This window comes from Oryx dammah, unplaced genomic scaffold (genome assembly GCF_014754425.2).
Source record: "Oryx dammah isolate SB20612 unplaced genomic scaffold, SCBI_Odam_1.1 HiC_scaffold_13, whole genome shotgun sequence".
NCBI classification, from domain to species: domain Eukaryota; kingdom Metazoa; phylum Chordata; class Mammalia; order Artiodactyla; family Bovidae; genus Oryx; species Oryx dammah.
The window spans coordinates 56,850,496-56,868,280 of record NW_024070197.1 but is presented as its reverse complement, the minus strand read 5'-3'; the positions used below and the strand labels follow the sequence as shown (position 1 = coordinate 56,868,280).

Genomic DNA, 17,785 nt, shown 5'->3' with positions numbered 1-17,785 from the left:
TCTTAAACAAAGAGCCTGGGAGGAATGTGTAACTTAGAAGCATTTAGGAATGATGCCTTTGGTTCAGTTCAGTCGCTCAGTCATGTCCCACTCTTCGCAACCCCATGAACCGCAGCACGCCTGGCCTCCTTATCCATCACCAATTCCCAGAGTCCACCCAAACCCATGTCCATTGAGTCGGTGATGCCTTTGGAGTCTCAAGTATTGTTTTATATCTCATATACATGTGTGTGCTTATCTTATGTACATTAAAGTGTCACTGATTAGATCTGACACTAGGAAAGGACACAGTCTTTTGACTGGTTACTCCCAACACCTAAAAGCCTTAAAACACATGGATGTTAATTTAGTTTTTTCAGCAAGATGTAGGCTAATCTAATGTTCTTGATAGTCAAGAAGATAGTCCTTTAAATACCACTGTTTTGCAGTGCTTAAATCCAAAGTTTCTCACAGTTGTGTGAACTACATTTGCTAGTCTACATATCTGTCAACGGATGCAGAACTAAAGAGCAAATAGAAAGGACTCTCAGGTTGTTGGTCTCCTCAAATTAACACATTTGGGCTCTTTATTTCAAAACATGCATGTATGGGGACTTGCCTGGTGGTCCAGTGGTTAAGAATCCCCCTGACAATGCCAGGGACACAGGTTCGATCCCTGGAAGAGTACATGTGCCGCACGGCTAAGCCCGTGTGCCACAGCTACTGAGCCTGTGCTCCACAGTAAGAGAAGCCGCTGCAGTGAGAAGCCTACATGCAGTAAAGGAGACCCAGTGCCGCCAAAAAGAATAAGTAAATATACATTTCTAAAAATAGGATAAAATATGCATGTTTGAAAGGAGCAAATGAGGGAATAAGAGTATTGTCTATAATAAACGGGAAGAGTGCGGGTATTCATTCAGTTCCTTCAACTTCAGGGGGAAACGTGTAAATCTATATATTGCCTTACTAATAAATAATAAGCACATTTGTAACTTTGTTCTAAATCCACAAAATCAGAAATAGCAAAGATTGTCACAGGAGAAATTCATTATCAAGGCCCTTCCATTAACTTGGTTCCTTTACCATCTAGCAAGTTAATATTACAGGACATAAAGACTACAAAGAAGAAACAACAGAATTTATAACTTTTAGTTTATCATTGAAACAGTCATATATTTCAGAAAATAAAAAAATATTTTTTAAAAAATTTATCTCCATAAATTCTCAAAGATGTATATATTACCTATGTGAACAAAGACTATTTTTTTTGGCTTAAAGAAGTGAGATTAGTATAGTATGTGTCAACAAGACCTTGTTCCAAGCTTGGCATCTTCTCACTGCTTTTCTTGCCCTTTTTTTTTTTTTTTTTCCATGTCTTCTTGCAGCTTTTTACTCTTTCTGGTGATCCACTGCTTTTTCCTTGTCCTGGGTGAAATATTTGGTTTTATGATTGCATCTCAAAAATGTTGCTGCTTAGGACTGAATTTGAAACTGATACCTCTCCTACTTTATCTTCTTTTTCCTGTGCTGTAACGAGAAATTTAGTGACTTCAGAAAATGTAGAGCTTGTGCTGCAATAAAAATTTGGCAGAAGTCAGTGCATCTGAATAAACTTATCACAAAAGGATATCTAACCTTAGAATGCTCCTCAAAGACTTCCCTATTTAAAAAGTGAGCTCTCAAAACTTAAGATTTTATAGTTTCCTTTTTGAGAAGCCATCCAAACTTTGGCAAATGATGCTTTAGGAACTGTTTATATTGTCTTAGTTCAGTTTGTGGTAATAGTTTTTGTTTAGCTATATTTGAGAGTCTGGTACTTATTAATGACTTGTAGACTTTTTTTTTTTTTTTCGCCTTTTCTTTTGGTAAGATATGGTATATTTTAGAACCGTTTAAATCCCATTTCTCTGATGACATGTGTCTAAGGAGTAAGTCTTCAGATTACAAGTTCTCCCATTAGCTACTATAATGGTATCTCCCTAACATTCCATTTTCCTGGGATTACATTAGGATTACATTAGAAAAGTCCGTCATGAGGATTTGGTGAATGGCCACAAAACAGAGCCTGAGCAGAGTCATGAACAGTATTGGGACCAGTGGCTTTTATCTTGTTAGTTAGATTTCTGCTTCTCTTCAGAGCACATGCAGATGTTAAATGAAATTGCTAACAGTTCTTTCACATTTTACAGAGTTAATAGTCCTAACCCTCCTGTGTTGCTGGAAATAAGGCTAGTTTATGTTATGTCTTCAAGTTAGCACTCCTCAAGTTTAAGTAAGTGAGAAATTGTTTCATTTTAAGATACATAGGGAAGCAAGGCTTGTAGTTTGAGCCAAATGGGAGGAAAAAAGCCATTTTCACATATATAAAGTATCAATTTTCCAGTGGCTTTAAGGAGGATCATACATACTGGGCTGCCTCTCAGTATTCACAGCGATTTAGCACAGTGAACATAAGGAGAGTACTGGTTGAAAAGCAGAGAATTCTGAATTATGCCATTAAATGTAAATACATCAATTTAGCGTCAGAAGTTTCTTGAAAACCTTGCCAAAGTAATGCACATTCTCCTAAAGAGAATTAGATTATGCCTGCAGCTCTCCCTTGCTCTGACTAAATGAGCCCTACTGTTAACTCTGAGAGAAATGGTCCCAGAGAAAAGCAGGCCTGGAGGGAAACGGAGCAGGTGCCCCCAGGAGGCCCTGAGGGACCAGTCAAAACCAAGAGCTGCCCAGGATAAGGCAGGCGGAACTTCTCCCACATTCCCTTTGCCTCTGTGTCAAGGCTTCCACTCGCTCTGGAAGCAAAGCTGTCAGAGAAGCTGCAAACAGGTATTGGATTCTAGATAATTAATTCCCTAAAGCACCTATTCTCACCTGGGCCCTTGTGGCACTTGGCAATGTCTAAAGACATTCTTGATTGTCACAGCTGGGAAGGGACCATTGGCATCTAGTGCGTAGAGCCCAGAACTGCTGCTGTTTTCCTTTATGCACAAAACAACCCCACACAAAGAACTACCCATCCCTAACGCCAGTAGTGCCAAGGTTGAAAAGTCCTGCCCCAGGGGCCAGTTGGTGGGGTAGGACTTTAAGCATTGCTGTGGATGCAATGCTTATTTCCAAAGATGCTCGGCCACTGAAATCTTTAAGAAGTGTGTATATTGCCATGTGATCCCTGGCCCAGGAAGATCCCAGATGCCTCGGGGCAACTAAGCCCGTGCCCCCTGAGCCCGTGTGCAGCCACTACCGAAGCACACGCACTCCAGAGCCCGTGCTCCTCAACAGGAGAAGCCACAGCAATGAGAAGCCCCCACTTGCCACAACTAGAGAAAGTCCGCACCCAGCACCGAAGGCCCAGCACGGCCTAAAATAAAGTGTGTATGCTGTTTAGAAAGGATGTATTAGAAACGTTGAGTTCTGCTGGGTGCTCAGTTGCTCAGTCATATCTCTTTGCAACCCCATGGACTGTAGGCTCCTCTGTCCATGGGATTTCCCAGGCAAGAACACTGGAGTGGGTTGTCATTTCCTCCTCCAGGGGACCTACCCAGGGATCGAACCCACATCTCTTGCATCTCCTGCATTAAGGAGGGTTCTTTACCACTGAGCCACCCGGGTCTTATGTTAAAAAAAAAAATCTCTTTTAGGATTTCTACTGTAAGCAACTTTTGAAATCTAGAAATTGAAATTCACTTAGATTTTCTTTTAATTTCACACTACAAAAGCCAGCATCCAAAGTCAATCTGATTACAAATCTATGACAGAACTGTTCACATTTTGAGTGTCTAGTAATGTTTACAGGCAAGTTAACTTCACTAAAATTCCTAGAATCAGGAAGTACCTTAAGTATTAATTCCCTCAATTTTTCCCCGACCAGGGATCGAACCTGCATCCCCTGCACTGGAAACACAGGGTTTTAACCACTGGAACATCAGGGAAGTCCCTAACCCTCATTTTATAGGACAGAGTCAATTTTAAAATGTCTAGTTTTCAGCTTCTAGGAAAAAAAGATAATGGTGCTAGAGGAAGATATACAATAGCTTTGATCTGCTAGATTAAACTTGAGAAGTAAATTTTTTCCTGTAACACCTCAGGATGACACACCACCAGTCTGAGAGACATGGCATAAGTCTGCAGAGCAATCATGTTTAGACTGCTGCAGTGGAAATTCAGGCAAAACAGGATGAGAAGAAGGGCCAGGCAATGAAGATAGCCCATGAACTGATTGACAGGCATCCCAACCAAGGACCCTCAAGTTGACAAGTTAGGGAGGTGAGCTTTTTAAAGCATCCACGTGACAACTGGCCATGCCCACAGGATTTCTAAATGATTCTGAACAGCCAGGCATTCATTAAAGGGAAATGATCCAGCTATTTGTATTTGATCTGATCTCGACATTCTGGAAAACCACAAATCTCTGCGAGTGTTGTACATACATTACCTCCTCGTCTTCACCACATTCTGTGTCTGAAATTATTCCCATCCAACAGGAAGGAAAGACATTCTGAAGTCCTCCTTTCTTGTCCCACATGATTCTTTCCACCCAGCGCTCCAGCTGTTTCTTCACCTTGGAGATAAGTTGGCACCTTCAGATGCCCAAGCTGCATACCTGAACCCAAACTCTCTGTGGATGGGTTTCTTCTTGAGTCACAGGAGAAAATGAGCCCTAAGCCTCATGAATTTGCTCAGGATAAAAGGAGGCAATACCAGAAGAGGCTCTGAACACTTAGAATAGTGCCTTGCTAATTCAAGTGGAATTATTGTGTCATGTGACGGGTTAGTGGCACTCGGGTCAGAGTTTAGCCTGGGCATCAAGGGCACAGCACAGAACCTCTCCTGGCTCCGGGGCCACAGTTAGCCTGGCAGACAGTGGGTGAGTGTTGCCTGTGGTACCAGCAAACTCCCTTGTCTGCCCTCAGTCACAGCCATGGGAGCCCCTGTTTTCTTCCTCATCTGGCTTCTCAGGAGCCCCTGAACTGCAGCACCAAGGCTGCACTTGGACCCAAGCCCAGACACCCCAAAAAGTCCCAGGTGTGAGGACTCCAATTGTGCAGCTCAGCCTGCTTGGCCAGCTGGGGGAGCCTGCATAGAGATGGGCTGGGGCTCTGGCACTTAGGGAGAGGGAGAGATTGAAAGCAAAGTAGATCTAGTCCAGACTAAAAAGAACAAAGCTAAAAATGAGAGGAAGTCTCCCCGAGCAGCCAAAGCTCGCCATACTTGTCCAAACATTGCCGGGTCCTATTCTGACTTGATCTTCCCCTCACCCTTGTCCCCCCATCACTCTCAGATCTACACTTTCCCCGGTGTCCAGTCCCTCCAGCCCTGCACTTGCTCAGCAGCACTCCCAGAACTCAGTCTGGCCTCCCCTAGGAGGTAAGGCTCTGCAGAGGAGCCCTGTGTTGGGTGTAGCCACACTTCCACTCGGTGATTTTTTAAATTTCCAGAAAAATTAGAGTTTGGAAAGTTTTACCAATGAAACAAACTAACAGAATAAAAGATGAAACACAGAGCCCTCCATGTTTGGCTTGAGAATCGATCCCCGGGTCTGGAAGATCCCCTGGGGCAGGGAATGACAACCCACTCCAGTATTCTCGCTGGAGAATTCCACGGACAGAAGAGCCTGGCGAGCTACAGTTCAGGGGGTAGCAAAGAGTTGGACACAACTGAGCGACTAACAACAACACATAAGAACCAAAACTTAATTTGAGATCATCACCTGGAGGTAGAAAGGTGATTGGGACTGAATTATAACATGTTGACTTCTTAAAATGGAAGGATTTTTGTTACTGACCTAGATTTTTGTTATTGCATTCTAGTAAACATTTAGCGTCTATCTAGATAGACTTGGATATCAAAGACCAGTTCGAACGTCCTGATTTAATCTGACTAGAAACTGGAACAAGGCCTAGAGTGACTCTGTCCACAGAGAAGCAAGCCAAACTTCCTCGAGCAACACAAATAAGATACCAGAGGTACTTTATCAGGTATTTGAATAATTACCTAAAGAAACAGATGCTTTCATAATTAAAAAAAAAAAAACTAGTTGATTAAAAAAAATTTTTAAGATACTAAAACAGACACGGGGTAGAAAAAGTCAAACATGACTGAGCAACTGAACAACAAACCTGTAAATTTGGGTCCTTCCTTTGTTCAAACTAAATCTCAATTCTAAATTATTATATGTTTATCCCCAAAGGTATAGAATATATAACCCTTATCTCAACAAGTGAGTTTTTCTTAAAAAAAAAAAAATTCTTTCTGTTGTCACTTGTATCAGTTCAAACTGTGGCAAGATCTCAACTGGTAAGTACCCCTGGGCTAAGCAGGTGAGCTTTGTCCCTCATTCATACTGGTAGATACTTTTCTCTCCCAAGCAAACACTTTGACAGGTGTATACATAGTAAGCTTACTCATTCTGCAGCCTACAAAGAAGGACTTGAAAAAAACCACTGACTCAGGTAGGCAGGTTGCCAGAGCTGGACAGTGCTCAAGCAGTACTGGGTCCAACACCCCCAGTGTGCAGACACAGAGGGAAATCGGGACCTCTTCTTGGGGGTGAATTCAGATGGTTTCTTCATTCAGACAACAAAGGGTGAGTAGAAACTGAAAACTGCTTCTAGTCTGTAAAGTGTCCAATCTCAAAAGGCAAAATACACCTTTAAATGACTATTGTTCTGTAATAATTCTTGCACTGGTGTTTTGTAAAGGCAAACCAACAAAACTCCTAAACAGAAAAGACATTACAAAGACCAGTTATGGAAAACAGATGTTTACAAATAGCCATATATTCTGTCTGCCCATCACTTAGGAGATGGAAAGCCTACAGTTCAAGTATGATCTACTTTAAGCAAATGCAAACTATATAATTACAGAGCAGCTAAATGGTTATTCACATTACAAAATGGTTCTTCACAGCATCTCTCTACATAGCATTGTCACTTCACATTTAAAATATAACTTACTTACAAACATTTATACACAACTTCAGGAAATGTGTACTGGGGTAAAATGAGGAGGGAGGAAAGATGGAAGAAGGAAGAAAGCCACACCTCCATTCCATAACTGTCTGGGGTTGTCAAGTTCCCAAATAGTAGATATAAGACTGGAAGAAGCATGTGTGCTAACAATAATCTCAGTGACATTTAAATAATAATTATTATTCTCAACCTGCCTCTCACGATGAATTTTGTAGAAAGGTAGGCAAAACCTCCCAGACACAGAGACTAACATGAGGTTCTAAGTATATGAAATCTGGGACACATAAGATACAATGGATATGGCACATCCATCCATCCAGTATCAATATAAGGATATGCCACCCTGGACATAGGAAATTCATCTGGACACAGACTAGAATTTTCTCTTACAACACTGTTTCAATTAAAGCAGATCTCTGTTGCAAGAGAAAATGTGGCAATGGATAGACCATCTGCCAGGTTCAAAAGATCAGGAAACGATTTGGTCTCAACAAGCCCAGGACGCCTGGCTTGAAGCACTGGGGTTCAGGGGGCAGAAAGCGCCCCTGCCGGCTGACTCGGGGGCTGACCTGGGGGCAACCCCGGAGGGAGGCCCTCCAGCTTCCCCACCATCCACTTGTCTTCCAGGGCACAGATAAGCCAGGCTGAGGCTGAGACGCACTACCAGTGTGCATTTTGTAAATGGCTAAGCAACAGAAGCAGGTAACACAAAAATGTGGAGGTTTTGAGAGTACAAAATCCATACTATGAGGTTCAGCTGTCCCCGATCTACTACCAAAAAAGGACCAGGGGAGAGAGGGAGAGAAGAGTGTGCGAGATGAAGAGGAGAAGGAGAAAGAGACTGGGGTGGGGCAGGAGGGAGTCAGGGGAAAGAAGATGAACCACGTTCAGACGCTGCTTATTCCCAGGGAATTATATTGTAGCAGCTCAAAGGAGTCTGTGAGTGGAAATGGGAATAACAACTCTGCTCACTGTGAGGGACGGCAAGAGAGGTCTTGAGAACACTTTGGTCTCCAACATTTGGGGCCTGTTTTCCTGCTTGGCCTCATTGAGGACGCGCTTTGGGGTTTTCATGGGAGGTCTGGGCTCCCTGGCTTTGAGTCTGGCTTTGTAGTTCCTCGCTCCTTGTTTCTGCAAAAGCTGGAAGGTGGCGAGATAGCAGGGAGGGCACAGCAGGTTTTTCTCAGGCAGGAGGGACCAGTGCAGGCAGCAGGGCTCAGGCTCGGCCAGCAGGGGCACCCGGGCCACCGGGGTGAGGAAAGGCTGCGTGTCCTTGACTTTGTGGTGCCTGGCCAGCTCAGTGGGCTGCTTTTCGCCTGCCCCGTCAACTGCTTTCACTCCATAGGCATAAGCCACACACTCATCCTTTTCCACACTCAGCCCCTTCTCTTCTGGCCGCAAGAAAAAGTTCTTAGTCTTCTTACCCAGAACATCCAAGCCATCTGGGGGTGAAGACTTTAAGGGAGGGAGGACTAAAAGGGCTTTGGAAGTCAGGGAGTCTGAGGAGGGGACAATTCTGTCAGTGCCTCTCCAGGGCCTTCTGGGGTCCTTGCCCCTAACAGTCTCCGGGGTGGCCCAGTCTTCCAGGCACCAAATGAACTCCTTTATTTGCAGACTTTTCTTCTCTCCCTGACTGTAGGTGGGAAAGCAGATTTTGTTAACTTCCCTGGAGGTCGTAGTGGGGCCTGGGGGGGTGCCTGGGGTCTGGGAGAGGCTGCCTCCATCCTTCTCTGGGCCTGCCTCGGCTGGAGCTGGAGCTGGAGCTGAAGCCCCAGACTCCAACTTCCCCGCCTCTGAATGAAGCCTGGCCTCCAGGCTCCCATGGGAGAGATTGACACAGAGTAAGCAGCTGCTGGCACTTTCTCCCACCCTTGCCTTCTTAAGCTTCTTCCTGGGCCAGATGCAGGCAGTTGGAGAAATCTGTCCCCAGCCTCGGACCTGCAGATAAAGCAGTGTGTTACTCTCAGCCTAGCTGCCCCCACTGTGGCCACATCCCCATTTTGACTCTATTTGAATCAATATTTTTCTTCGGATTGACTTAATTTAGTCTTTTCTCCTACTACGCCATGGTATTTCTAATAGTATTTTCAAAGACTAAAATACTAAGCAATAGTATCTATCGGCACACTGATGTGCTGACTATATATATTTTTTAGATGTGTATTAAAATAAATTCAGAACTATTAAAATCAAAACCATACTTGTCCCTCCTGCAGGCTTTCTTGTACTGTAGGCTCTCTGCGCTTGCCTGCACCAAAGAAGGCTGTGTGAGGATATAACCAAGAATACGGCTCCCACCAAGAAACCAACCATGTTGGCACCCACATCTCAAACATTCCTCCCAAACTGTAAGAAATAAATGTCTGCTGCTTAAGCTGCCCAGCCTACTGTATTCTCTTACAGCAGCCCGAACTGAGATAGGGCTGGAGCACCTCCTGTGGTGGGGGCCACCCCGGGCATTCTACAATGTGGAGCAGTACCCCAGCCTCAACCCCAGTGCATCCAGAAACACCCCCTCTCCCCTCCCCGCCCTAGCTGTGACATTGCCAAGCAATCACACCAATTCCCTTATATTTCATTATTGATTCTAAGAATAGTTTAAGAATAAACCACAGGGTTCTGCATAAAACCACCAGGATAGAAATCTTTGGTCTCTTGGGGAGTTAAGTAGCAGGAGTTAAGTTAAGTAGCTTGAGTTAAGGGAATTGGGTTCTGGAGTCCAGAAAAGCTCGGTTCAACTCCTGCCTTGACCACCGCCTGGGAGATTTTGACACATTTCATTTTTGGTGCTTTGTTTTCCTTTTCAAAAAAGTGAGGCTATTCATAACACCTGAGAGGGTGAATGAATTGATGTATGTGAAGCATTTAGTACTGTGCTTGCCCATATAGAATGGTCATAAATACTCAATAAAAGGTACTGCTATTATCATCATTAATATTCTACCTCTGTTTCAGAGGTTTCTGTTTCCTTGCTTACACATTTTTTTGGGCAACAATAACTATTTCTGAAAATAATAAAAGGCTTGTATCAAAACCCTAACATGCACAAGACCTAACTCAAGAAAATACTCACTGCTTCTTCCCATCCAGTTCCAATGACAAACTCTTTGGCTTTTTTATCTTGTTCAAGTGTAATGTCACTGATATTGAGAAGACAACAAACATGATTCTTTTCACTTCTTTCATCTGGACAAGTATAGATTAATTCAGTTTCTTCTGTGCTTTGAATTTCATAATTTTCACTATTTTCAATTTCAGTCTCATTTTTGTGACTGAAATCCATTACTGTGATGGTCGCTTAAAGTCTTTAACATCTTCTTCCTGTGGTTTAAAATGCAAATGGAACTTAGCTTTTAATACTGCTTTGTTTCTGTTAAAAAAACAGTTCAATAACTCAGGTGAAACATCATCAAGACATGTTCAGGAACAGACAGAAGAACTATTATGAAACCATCCATTGCCAGCTATTGACATTATAAAATATAAGGCTAATTTCAAAGACTTATGGATTTAGGACTTCCCTGGTGCTTCCACTGCAGGGGGTATGGGTTCTATCCCTGATGAGGGAACTAAGATCCCACATGCTGAATAGTGTGGCAAAAAACAAATAAAACACCTGGATTTATTTAAAAAAAAAAAAGATTCATTGTCTATTCTTATCTTCCAAACTCATGTAAGAGATGACAAATAGAAATGTGCAAAAAGCAATCAAAGGTCAACTAAAAGGGTGGCTCTGTGATTTCTTACCAATTACATGCAGTTTTCCTTCTATTTGGAATGCAAAAATTTGCAGTGATATAACACTGATTTTCTGATGGTAAAATTATGTGTCTTATGTTTATAGATTTAAAGTAAATCAGAGCTCGTGTTCTTCCACTTCTTGACTTCCACAGAGCTTTACAATCTGATTTGGTTTAAGAATCACTGGTATAAAACATACATCAAAATCCGTATGTTTCCAAGAAAATCACATCAAGGAAACACAAGGATCACAGTGAAAATGCTCCCATGGGAAAATGCATTTGCAGATGCAACTAGAAAATTGGATTTGGAGTACAAAGCAGGAAGGCACACACATGTATGCCAGAAGATATTAAATTCTATGACATACGCTATTGAAGTGGCTAGAATCAAAAAATGTACAAAGGAGAAAATGTTGACTGAGGTCCAAGCTCCAAAAGTACATGTCTGGATAAACAAGAATAAACCCAAAGAAAAGCTGATCCTTTTCAAGATGAAAAGGCCAAAGGAACTTAAGATATTTAGAAATGAAATAAAGAAGATGAATGAAAATTAAAAAAAGATGAGTGAGACTCTAAGAAACAGAGCCTATGGGAAATTCAGTGTGATACAGAAAATATCTTTTCTAGTAGCATTTCAACTAAACAGAGATGGAAGAAAATGATCAGCAAAAAAACCTGTAAATAGGGGCCTTCCCTGGTGGTCCAGTGGCTAAGACTCTGCACTCCCAATGCAGGGAGCCTGGGTTCAATCCCTGGTCAGGGAATTGGATCCCGCATGCTGTAACTAAGACCTGGCAGAGCCAAATAAATTAAAAAAAAAAAAAAAAAGCCTGTAAAATAGCTCATTATTTTACCAATTGAACATAAGCCATCATGATTTGCTTCAAAATAATCCTGCAAGGGGGTGGGGGTGGTTGGTTGTGGTTGGAGAGAGAATGAGGAAATTTAAAAAGTCACAAATTCTGTTTGTTGTAGAAGGGTATGAGGACATTGAGGTTAACTGCACTATTCACTGTACTTTACTGTGAAATTTTCCATAATAAAATGGTTTTTTTTTTTTTTTTTGAGCCATCATGTTAACAGAATGGTTCAAGAAATAAAACATGGGGTAACAGTGGAGGTGAGCAAAGCATGAATTTTGATCTTAAGCAAACTGAATAAATGTATCAAAGAACAGATTCCACAGTTTGGATAATTTAATTGGGGTAAAGACCTTGAACAGGGACTTTTTTAAAGAGATGTACCAAAAGGTGGGGAAACAACTCAGAAATAAATTGGAGAATATAGTTTACGAAGATGATTTGGAAAAGTGAAAGTGAAAGTCACTCGGTGACTCTTTGTGACCCCATGGGCTATACAGTCCATGGAATTCTCTAGGCCAGAATACTGGAGTGGGTAGCCTTTCACTTCTCCAAGGGATCTTCCCAACCCAGTGATTGAACCCAGGTCTCCCACATGACAGGTGGATTCTTTACCAGCTGAGCCACAGGGGAAGATTTGGAGACACTCCATAAATAACTAGCCAATTACTCTTTAAGTCAAAGGACTCAAGGCCTTCTCACTGAATTTACTGAATACAAAAGAAGGCATTGGAAATGCAGGAGAAAAAGAAAAAACACAGACATTACCTTTAGGATCTCTAACCCCACGTTGTGATGATGTCATTTGTTAATGAACTGAGAACTACAGAGACTACCAAATGCCTCTTTGTTAGACATCTGGCAAACTCAATGGAGCTTTGACCCCCTAACCAATCTGTAATTTAGAATATGAACTGCCCTGCTCCTGAAAGGAACAAAGACTTCATTACCACTGGTCAGTGGCAAAGACACCAATATTACAGCAGAGGCCAGTGAAAGGACATTATCTTCTGTTGCTACTCTCATAGATATGTTGTATAAAAGTTAAAATGAGGACCAGTTTTATCAAATTTGGGTTTGGTTTGGTTTTTAATGGATTATGTTTTTGGTGTCATGTCTAATAACGCTTTGCCTAACCACAGGTCATAAAGATTTTCTGTATTTAGTTTTCAAAGTTATATAGTTTTATGGTTTATATTTAGGTCTATGATCCATTTTAAATTAAGTTTTTGAATATGAACAGCCAGTTGTTGCAACATTCTTGTTCAAAGATTATTCTTCCTGCATTTAATTTTTTTTTTTTTTGGTCAAAAATCAATTGGCTATGTTTATTTGGCAGGAGAGATATCAATAACCTCAGATATGCAGATGACACCACCCTTATGGCAGAAAGTGAAGAAGAACTAAAGAGCCTCTTGATGAAAGTGAAAGAGGAGAGTGAAAAAGTAGGCTTAAAGCTTAACATTCAGAAAACTATGATCATGGCATCCGGCCCCATCCCTTCATAGCAAATAGATGGGGAAACAGTGGAAACAGTGGCAGACTTTATTTTGGGGGGCTCCAAAATCACTGCAGATGGTGACTGCAGCTATGAAATTAAAAGATGCTTGCTCCTTGGAAGGCAAGTTATGACTAAGCTAGACAGCATATAAAAAAGCAGAGACATTACTTTGCCAACAAAGGTCTGTCTAGTCAAGGCAATTATTTCTCCGGTAGTCAGGTATGGCTATGAGAGTTGGACTATAAAGAAAGCTGATTGTCAAAGAATTGATGCTTTTGAACTGTGGTGCTGGAGAAGACTCTTAAGGGGATCCAACCAGTCCATCCTAAAGGAGATCAGTCCTGAGTGTTCATTGGAAGGACTGATGTTGAAGCTGAAACGCCAATCCTTTGGCCACCTGATGTGAAGAGCTGACTCATTTGAAAAGACCCTGATCCTGGGAAAGATTGAAGGAAAGAGAAGAAGGGGACGACAGAAGTTGAGATGTTGGATGGCATCACCGACACAACGGATAAAAGTCTGGGTAAACTCTGGGGGTTGGTGATGGACAGGGAAAGCCTGGCATGCTGCAATTCATAGAGTCGCAAAGACTCGGACACGACTGAGTGACTGAACTGATATTTATTTGGGTATATTTTAGAACACCCTATTCTGGCCCATTGACCTGTGTCTCTCCATTCACCAATATCATATTGATTCCTATAGTTTATGGTAATTTTTAAAACTGGGTAATGTGATTCCTCCATTTTATTCTTCATTTTCATAATTTTTTTTTACCTATTATAGTTCCTTTTAAATTTCCTAATAAATTTTAAAGCCAGCTTGTTAATATCTATAGTAAATCCTGCTCCAGATTCATATCTTGATATTCAACAGTTACTCCTCAATTTCTTTGAGATTGTCTATCTATTCTTGGACCTTGTATTTTCATAAATGTTTCTGAATCTAGAAAATTGAAAACAGTTTTAAGAAAATAATTATAATGTTTTAGTTCTATCTTCAGTTATTAAGCCGTGTCTGACTCTTTGCGACCTCATGGACTGCAGCATGCCAGGCTTCTCCATTCTCCACTATTTGCTGGAGTTTGCTCAAAATCATGTCCATTGAGTCAGTGATGCCATCCAACCATCTCATCCTCTGTCCCCAAATCTAGGACTTTTCCATTCCCATAGTCCCTGGACTCTATTTTTAAAGGTAGTGACATTTATAATATACATAAAGGTCATTTGCTTCGTACATCACCTCTGATGATACCAGATCAGTGTGGTACCAAGATGCTACTATTGGTCCCCCAAATCTTGCTTCCTTTTCCTTTTGGAGATAGAAAAGTATTATCTACATTTCTCCTTGAAGTTAAGCATGCCTTGTGACTTATTTCAGCTAATAACAGGACTGAAATCATGAGTCACTTCTAGGCAGAAGTACCTAAAAGCTAGTGTTTCCCCACATTTGCCATCATATTTTGCCATCACAGTTGGCAAAAGAGTCGGACACGACTTAGCACCTAACCAACAACAACAGTAATACACACACCTGGGCCCATGGGCTTCAGAAACTGCAGCACACAGGCTCAGTAGTTGTGGTTTGCAGGCTTTAGAGCTCAGGCTCAGTAATTGTGGTGCATGGGCTTAGCTGCTCTGTGGCTTGTGGAATCTCCCTGGATCAGGGATCAAATCCCTGCCTCTTGTATTGGCAGGCAGATTCTTATTCACTGTACCACCAGGTAAGTCCCAAGGACCATTCTTCGAAAGACTAAGAGTGTACTTGAGTCAATTCAAAGACAAAATTCTCATTAAAGGTAGGCTTAATAATGTATAATTTATGTTCATTGAAACTGGGTAAAAAAAAAAAAAAACTGCTGCAGTAATTTTTCTACAATATTCCTAAAAGATAACATAGTAAATTAAGTTCTGCAAATCCTCCCTCCACAAGGTTTTCCATCCTAATCCCTGGGACTATTCCATGAATAAGTTATGTTACATGGCAAAAGGGATTTTTACAGATGTAATTATGGGTACCAATTGGTTGACCTGATGACAGGGAAACGATCTTGGTTTACTGGGATGGGCCTAATCTAATGATGTGCTGTACTTAGTCATTCAGTCGTATCTGACTCTGCGACTGCATGGACTGTAGCCCACCAGGCTCTTCTGTCCATGGGGATTCCCCAGGCAAGGATACTGGAGTGGGTTGCCATGCCCTCCTTCAGGAAATCTAATGATATGTATTCTTTAAAAGCAGAGAGTTTTCTTTGGCTAGCAGCAGGAGCAGCAGCAGCAGAGGTCAGAGATTTAAAGCATGAGAGGAATTTGAGACATCTTACTGACTGAAGAACGCCAGCACTCTTTCTTTTCGCCATTATCTTTGACACATTTCTGCTATCACTCATCCATATAATCAGACTGCAAATGGCTACCCTCAATTCCTGTACCTCATAGTTCAGTCAGTAAAGAATTTGCCTGCAATGCAGGAGACCTGGGTTGGATTCCTGGGTCGGGAAGATCCCCTGGAGAAGGAAATGGCAACCCTCTCCAGTATTCTCGCCTGGAGAATCCCATGGACAGAGGAGCCTGGCAGGCTACAGTCCATGGGGTCGCAAGAGTCCAACACAACTTAGTGACTAAACCACCATGTTAATTACCTGTGCTTTATGCTTCTTACACGCCCACAGAGCACAGCAGCTTTGATTATTCATAGAACGATTCCTAGGAGTGCAGTTTCTACAACCATCTCTCCCTATCAGAATATTTCACTCCGATCCCAGTCTCCAACTCTTCTGCTTTTTCCAGTCACATTCATTACTCATTAAGTGTTCATGAGATGCCTAGCACTGGTGGTGGTTGTTCAGTAGCTAAGTCCTGTCGACTCTTTTTGACAACCCCCCCCCAACAGACTGCAGCATACCAGGCTCCTCCGTTCTCCACTATCTCCCAGTTCAGTTCAGTTGCTCAGTCGTGTCCCACTCTTTGCGACCCCATGGATTGTAGTACTCTAGGCCTCCCTGTCCATCACCAACTCCCGTGGTTTAATCAAACTCATGTCCATCGAGTCGGTGATGCCATCCAACCATCTCATCCTTTGTCGCCCTTTCTCCTCCTGCCTTCAATCTTTCCCAGCATCAGGGGTCTTTTCATGTCCATGGAGTAGTCGTTGCTGTTTGACCATCCCATCCTCTGCCACCCGCTTCTCCTTCTGCCTAGCAAGGGTAGTGAAATGGTAAAGCAACCCCAGTCTTCCCAGCTCTCACACAGCGTACAATGTACAGGAAAATTCAAGTCTTCAAACACACAACTCTTGCCACCTGTTTCCAAAAGCCCAGGCACTTGACAGCGTGGCTCTCTGCCCTTCTTCCAAGACCTTTCTTTCTTCCTCCTCTCGGCCCTCCCCTTCCTCCAGCATCCTGCTGCTGCTGCTGCTGCTGCTAAGCCGCTTCAGTCGTGTCCGACTCTGTGCGACCCCGTAGACGGGCAGCCCACCAGGCTCCCCCGTCCCTGGAATCTCCAGGCAAGAACACTAGAGTGGCATCCTACCTGGCCACAAAAGATGCCTTCCCTTCTTTCAATAGATATGCTCTCCAGCAAAGCGCCCCCACCAACCCCACTCCTTCCTCCAAGGGCCATTCCCTCACAGGGCTCCGCCCTTTCAGCGGCTCCTCCCACTGCCCCACCCACTCCGCACCCCCTCCCCAGGCCCTGCCCACTCTTCTTCAGGCCCAGCTTCTTCTCTTCCTTTTACCTCCCCGCCTCAGAAGGCAGCTCCTTTCGCAACTGGGCAAGGCGTCTCGCTCTGCCGCCGATGGAGCAGTCTGGGGCCTCGACCAGGAGGCGGGGAAGCGGCCCGGCCGCTCACACCCTCCTGAGGGCCCAGCGGGGTGGAAGGACCGGGGCAGCTTAGTCCCCGCCGGCGGGCTACAGGGGCGGTTGCCCTGCGTTACAGACGCGCTGGGGGCGGGGCGATGGGCAGTCCCTGGAGGGGGAGGGAGGGGATTCGCGGCGGAAGTGACGTACATTCGCCCCGCGCAACAAAGCTCAGCGCGGGAAGCGGCTCTGACTGACCGTGGTTGGCGCGTGCTCCCGACAGGCTGTGCGCGGCCGCGAACCTTCCACCGGCGCGTGAGGCGCTCACAGCCGGTGAGCGCGCGGGAGGTCCCATGGCGAGGTACCGTATCCCCTTAGGCGCCCGTCAGGCCTTGGAGTTAGAAAGCGAGGACTCAGCTTCCCCTCAGAGAGCCAGGGTCTCGCCCTCAGCACCGTTGCCTGTGGCGCGGTTGGTTCTGTGATGATGGGTGGATAGTAGCATCCCTAGCCTCTACCTACCAAGTACCAGATGAACGAAATTGTCCCCAGACTTTGCCAACTGCCCCCAAATTGCCCTTCCCCACATAAGGACTGTGCCGGGGCGGTACAGGCCAGAAATTTCACAGTAGGCGTTTAAGCCGGTTCTTTGACTGGGCGGGACTAGTTTGAACCCAAGTCTTGTAGCAGCGCTAACTGTGAAGTGGGCGTTGGCATGTTTTCTACAGAGGTCAAAATAGCCCCACGTCGTTATATCAGCTGAGGAACTCATTGAAGACAGTGAAAGGTCCCCCTCTCCTCCCCTCCCACTTTTGGTGCTGGTACTTTCGAGCATCCCAAGGTGCAGCCAGGAATGGGAAACTGCCCGAAATCAGGCATTCATGGTGGTTCAGTTCTGGTTCCAAAGCCTTTCTGCTTTTAAAAGTGTAACTATTACTGC

At 43.7% G+C, this 17,785-nt stretch overlaps 1 protein-coding gene and 1 non-coding gene across 3 annotated transcripts; one reads left to right on the top strand and one right to left on the bottom strand.

Annotated features, from left to right (window-relative positions):
• Nucleotides 1-6,364: 6,364 nt before the first annotated feature.
• Nucleotides 6,365-17,005, bottom strand: CUNH16orf46 (chromosome unknown C16orf46 homolog). Of its 2 annotated transcripts, XM_040253570.1 has the most exons (3): nt 16,787-17,005; nt 10,021-10,268; nt 6,365-8,885 (listed from the first exon to the last, which is right to left on the bottom strand). In XM_040253570.1, the coding sequence occupies exons 2-3, from the start codon at nt 10,228-10,230 to the stop codon at nt 7,875-7,877; spliced, it is 1,221 nt and encodes a 406-aa protein (XP_040109504.1). In that variant the 5' UTR covers nt 10,231-10,268; nt 16,787-17,005; the 3' UTR covers nt 6,365-7,874. The 2 variants fall into 2 exon arrangements, with proteins under 2 accessions (XP_040109504.1, XP_040109505.1); XM_040253571.1 differs by lacking the exon at nt 16,787-17,005 and having other exon boundaries at nt 10,021-10,533.
• On the top strand, nt 11,382-11,454 carry TRNAG-CCC. Its single transcript has one exon. It is a non-coding gene; the product is annotated as a tRNA-Gly (tRNA).
• Nucleotides 17,006-17,785: the final 780 nt, after the last annotated feature.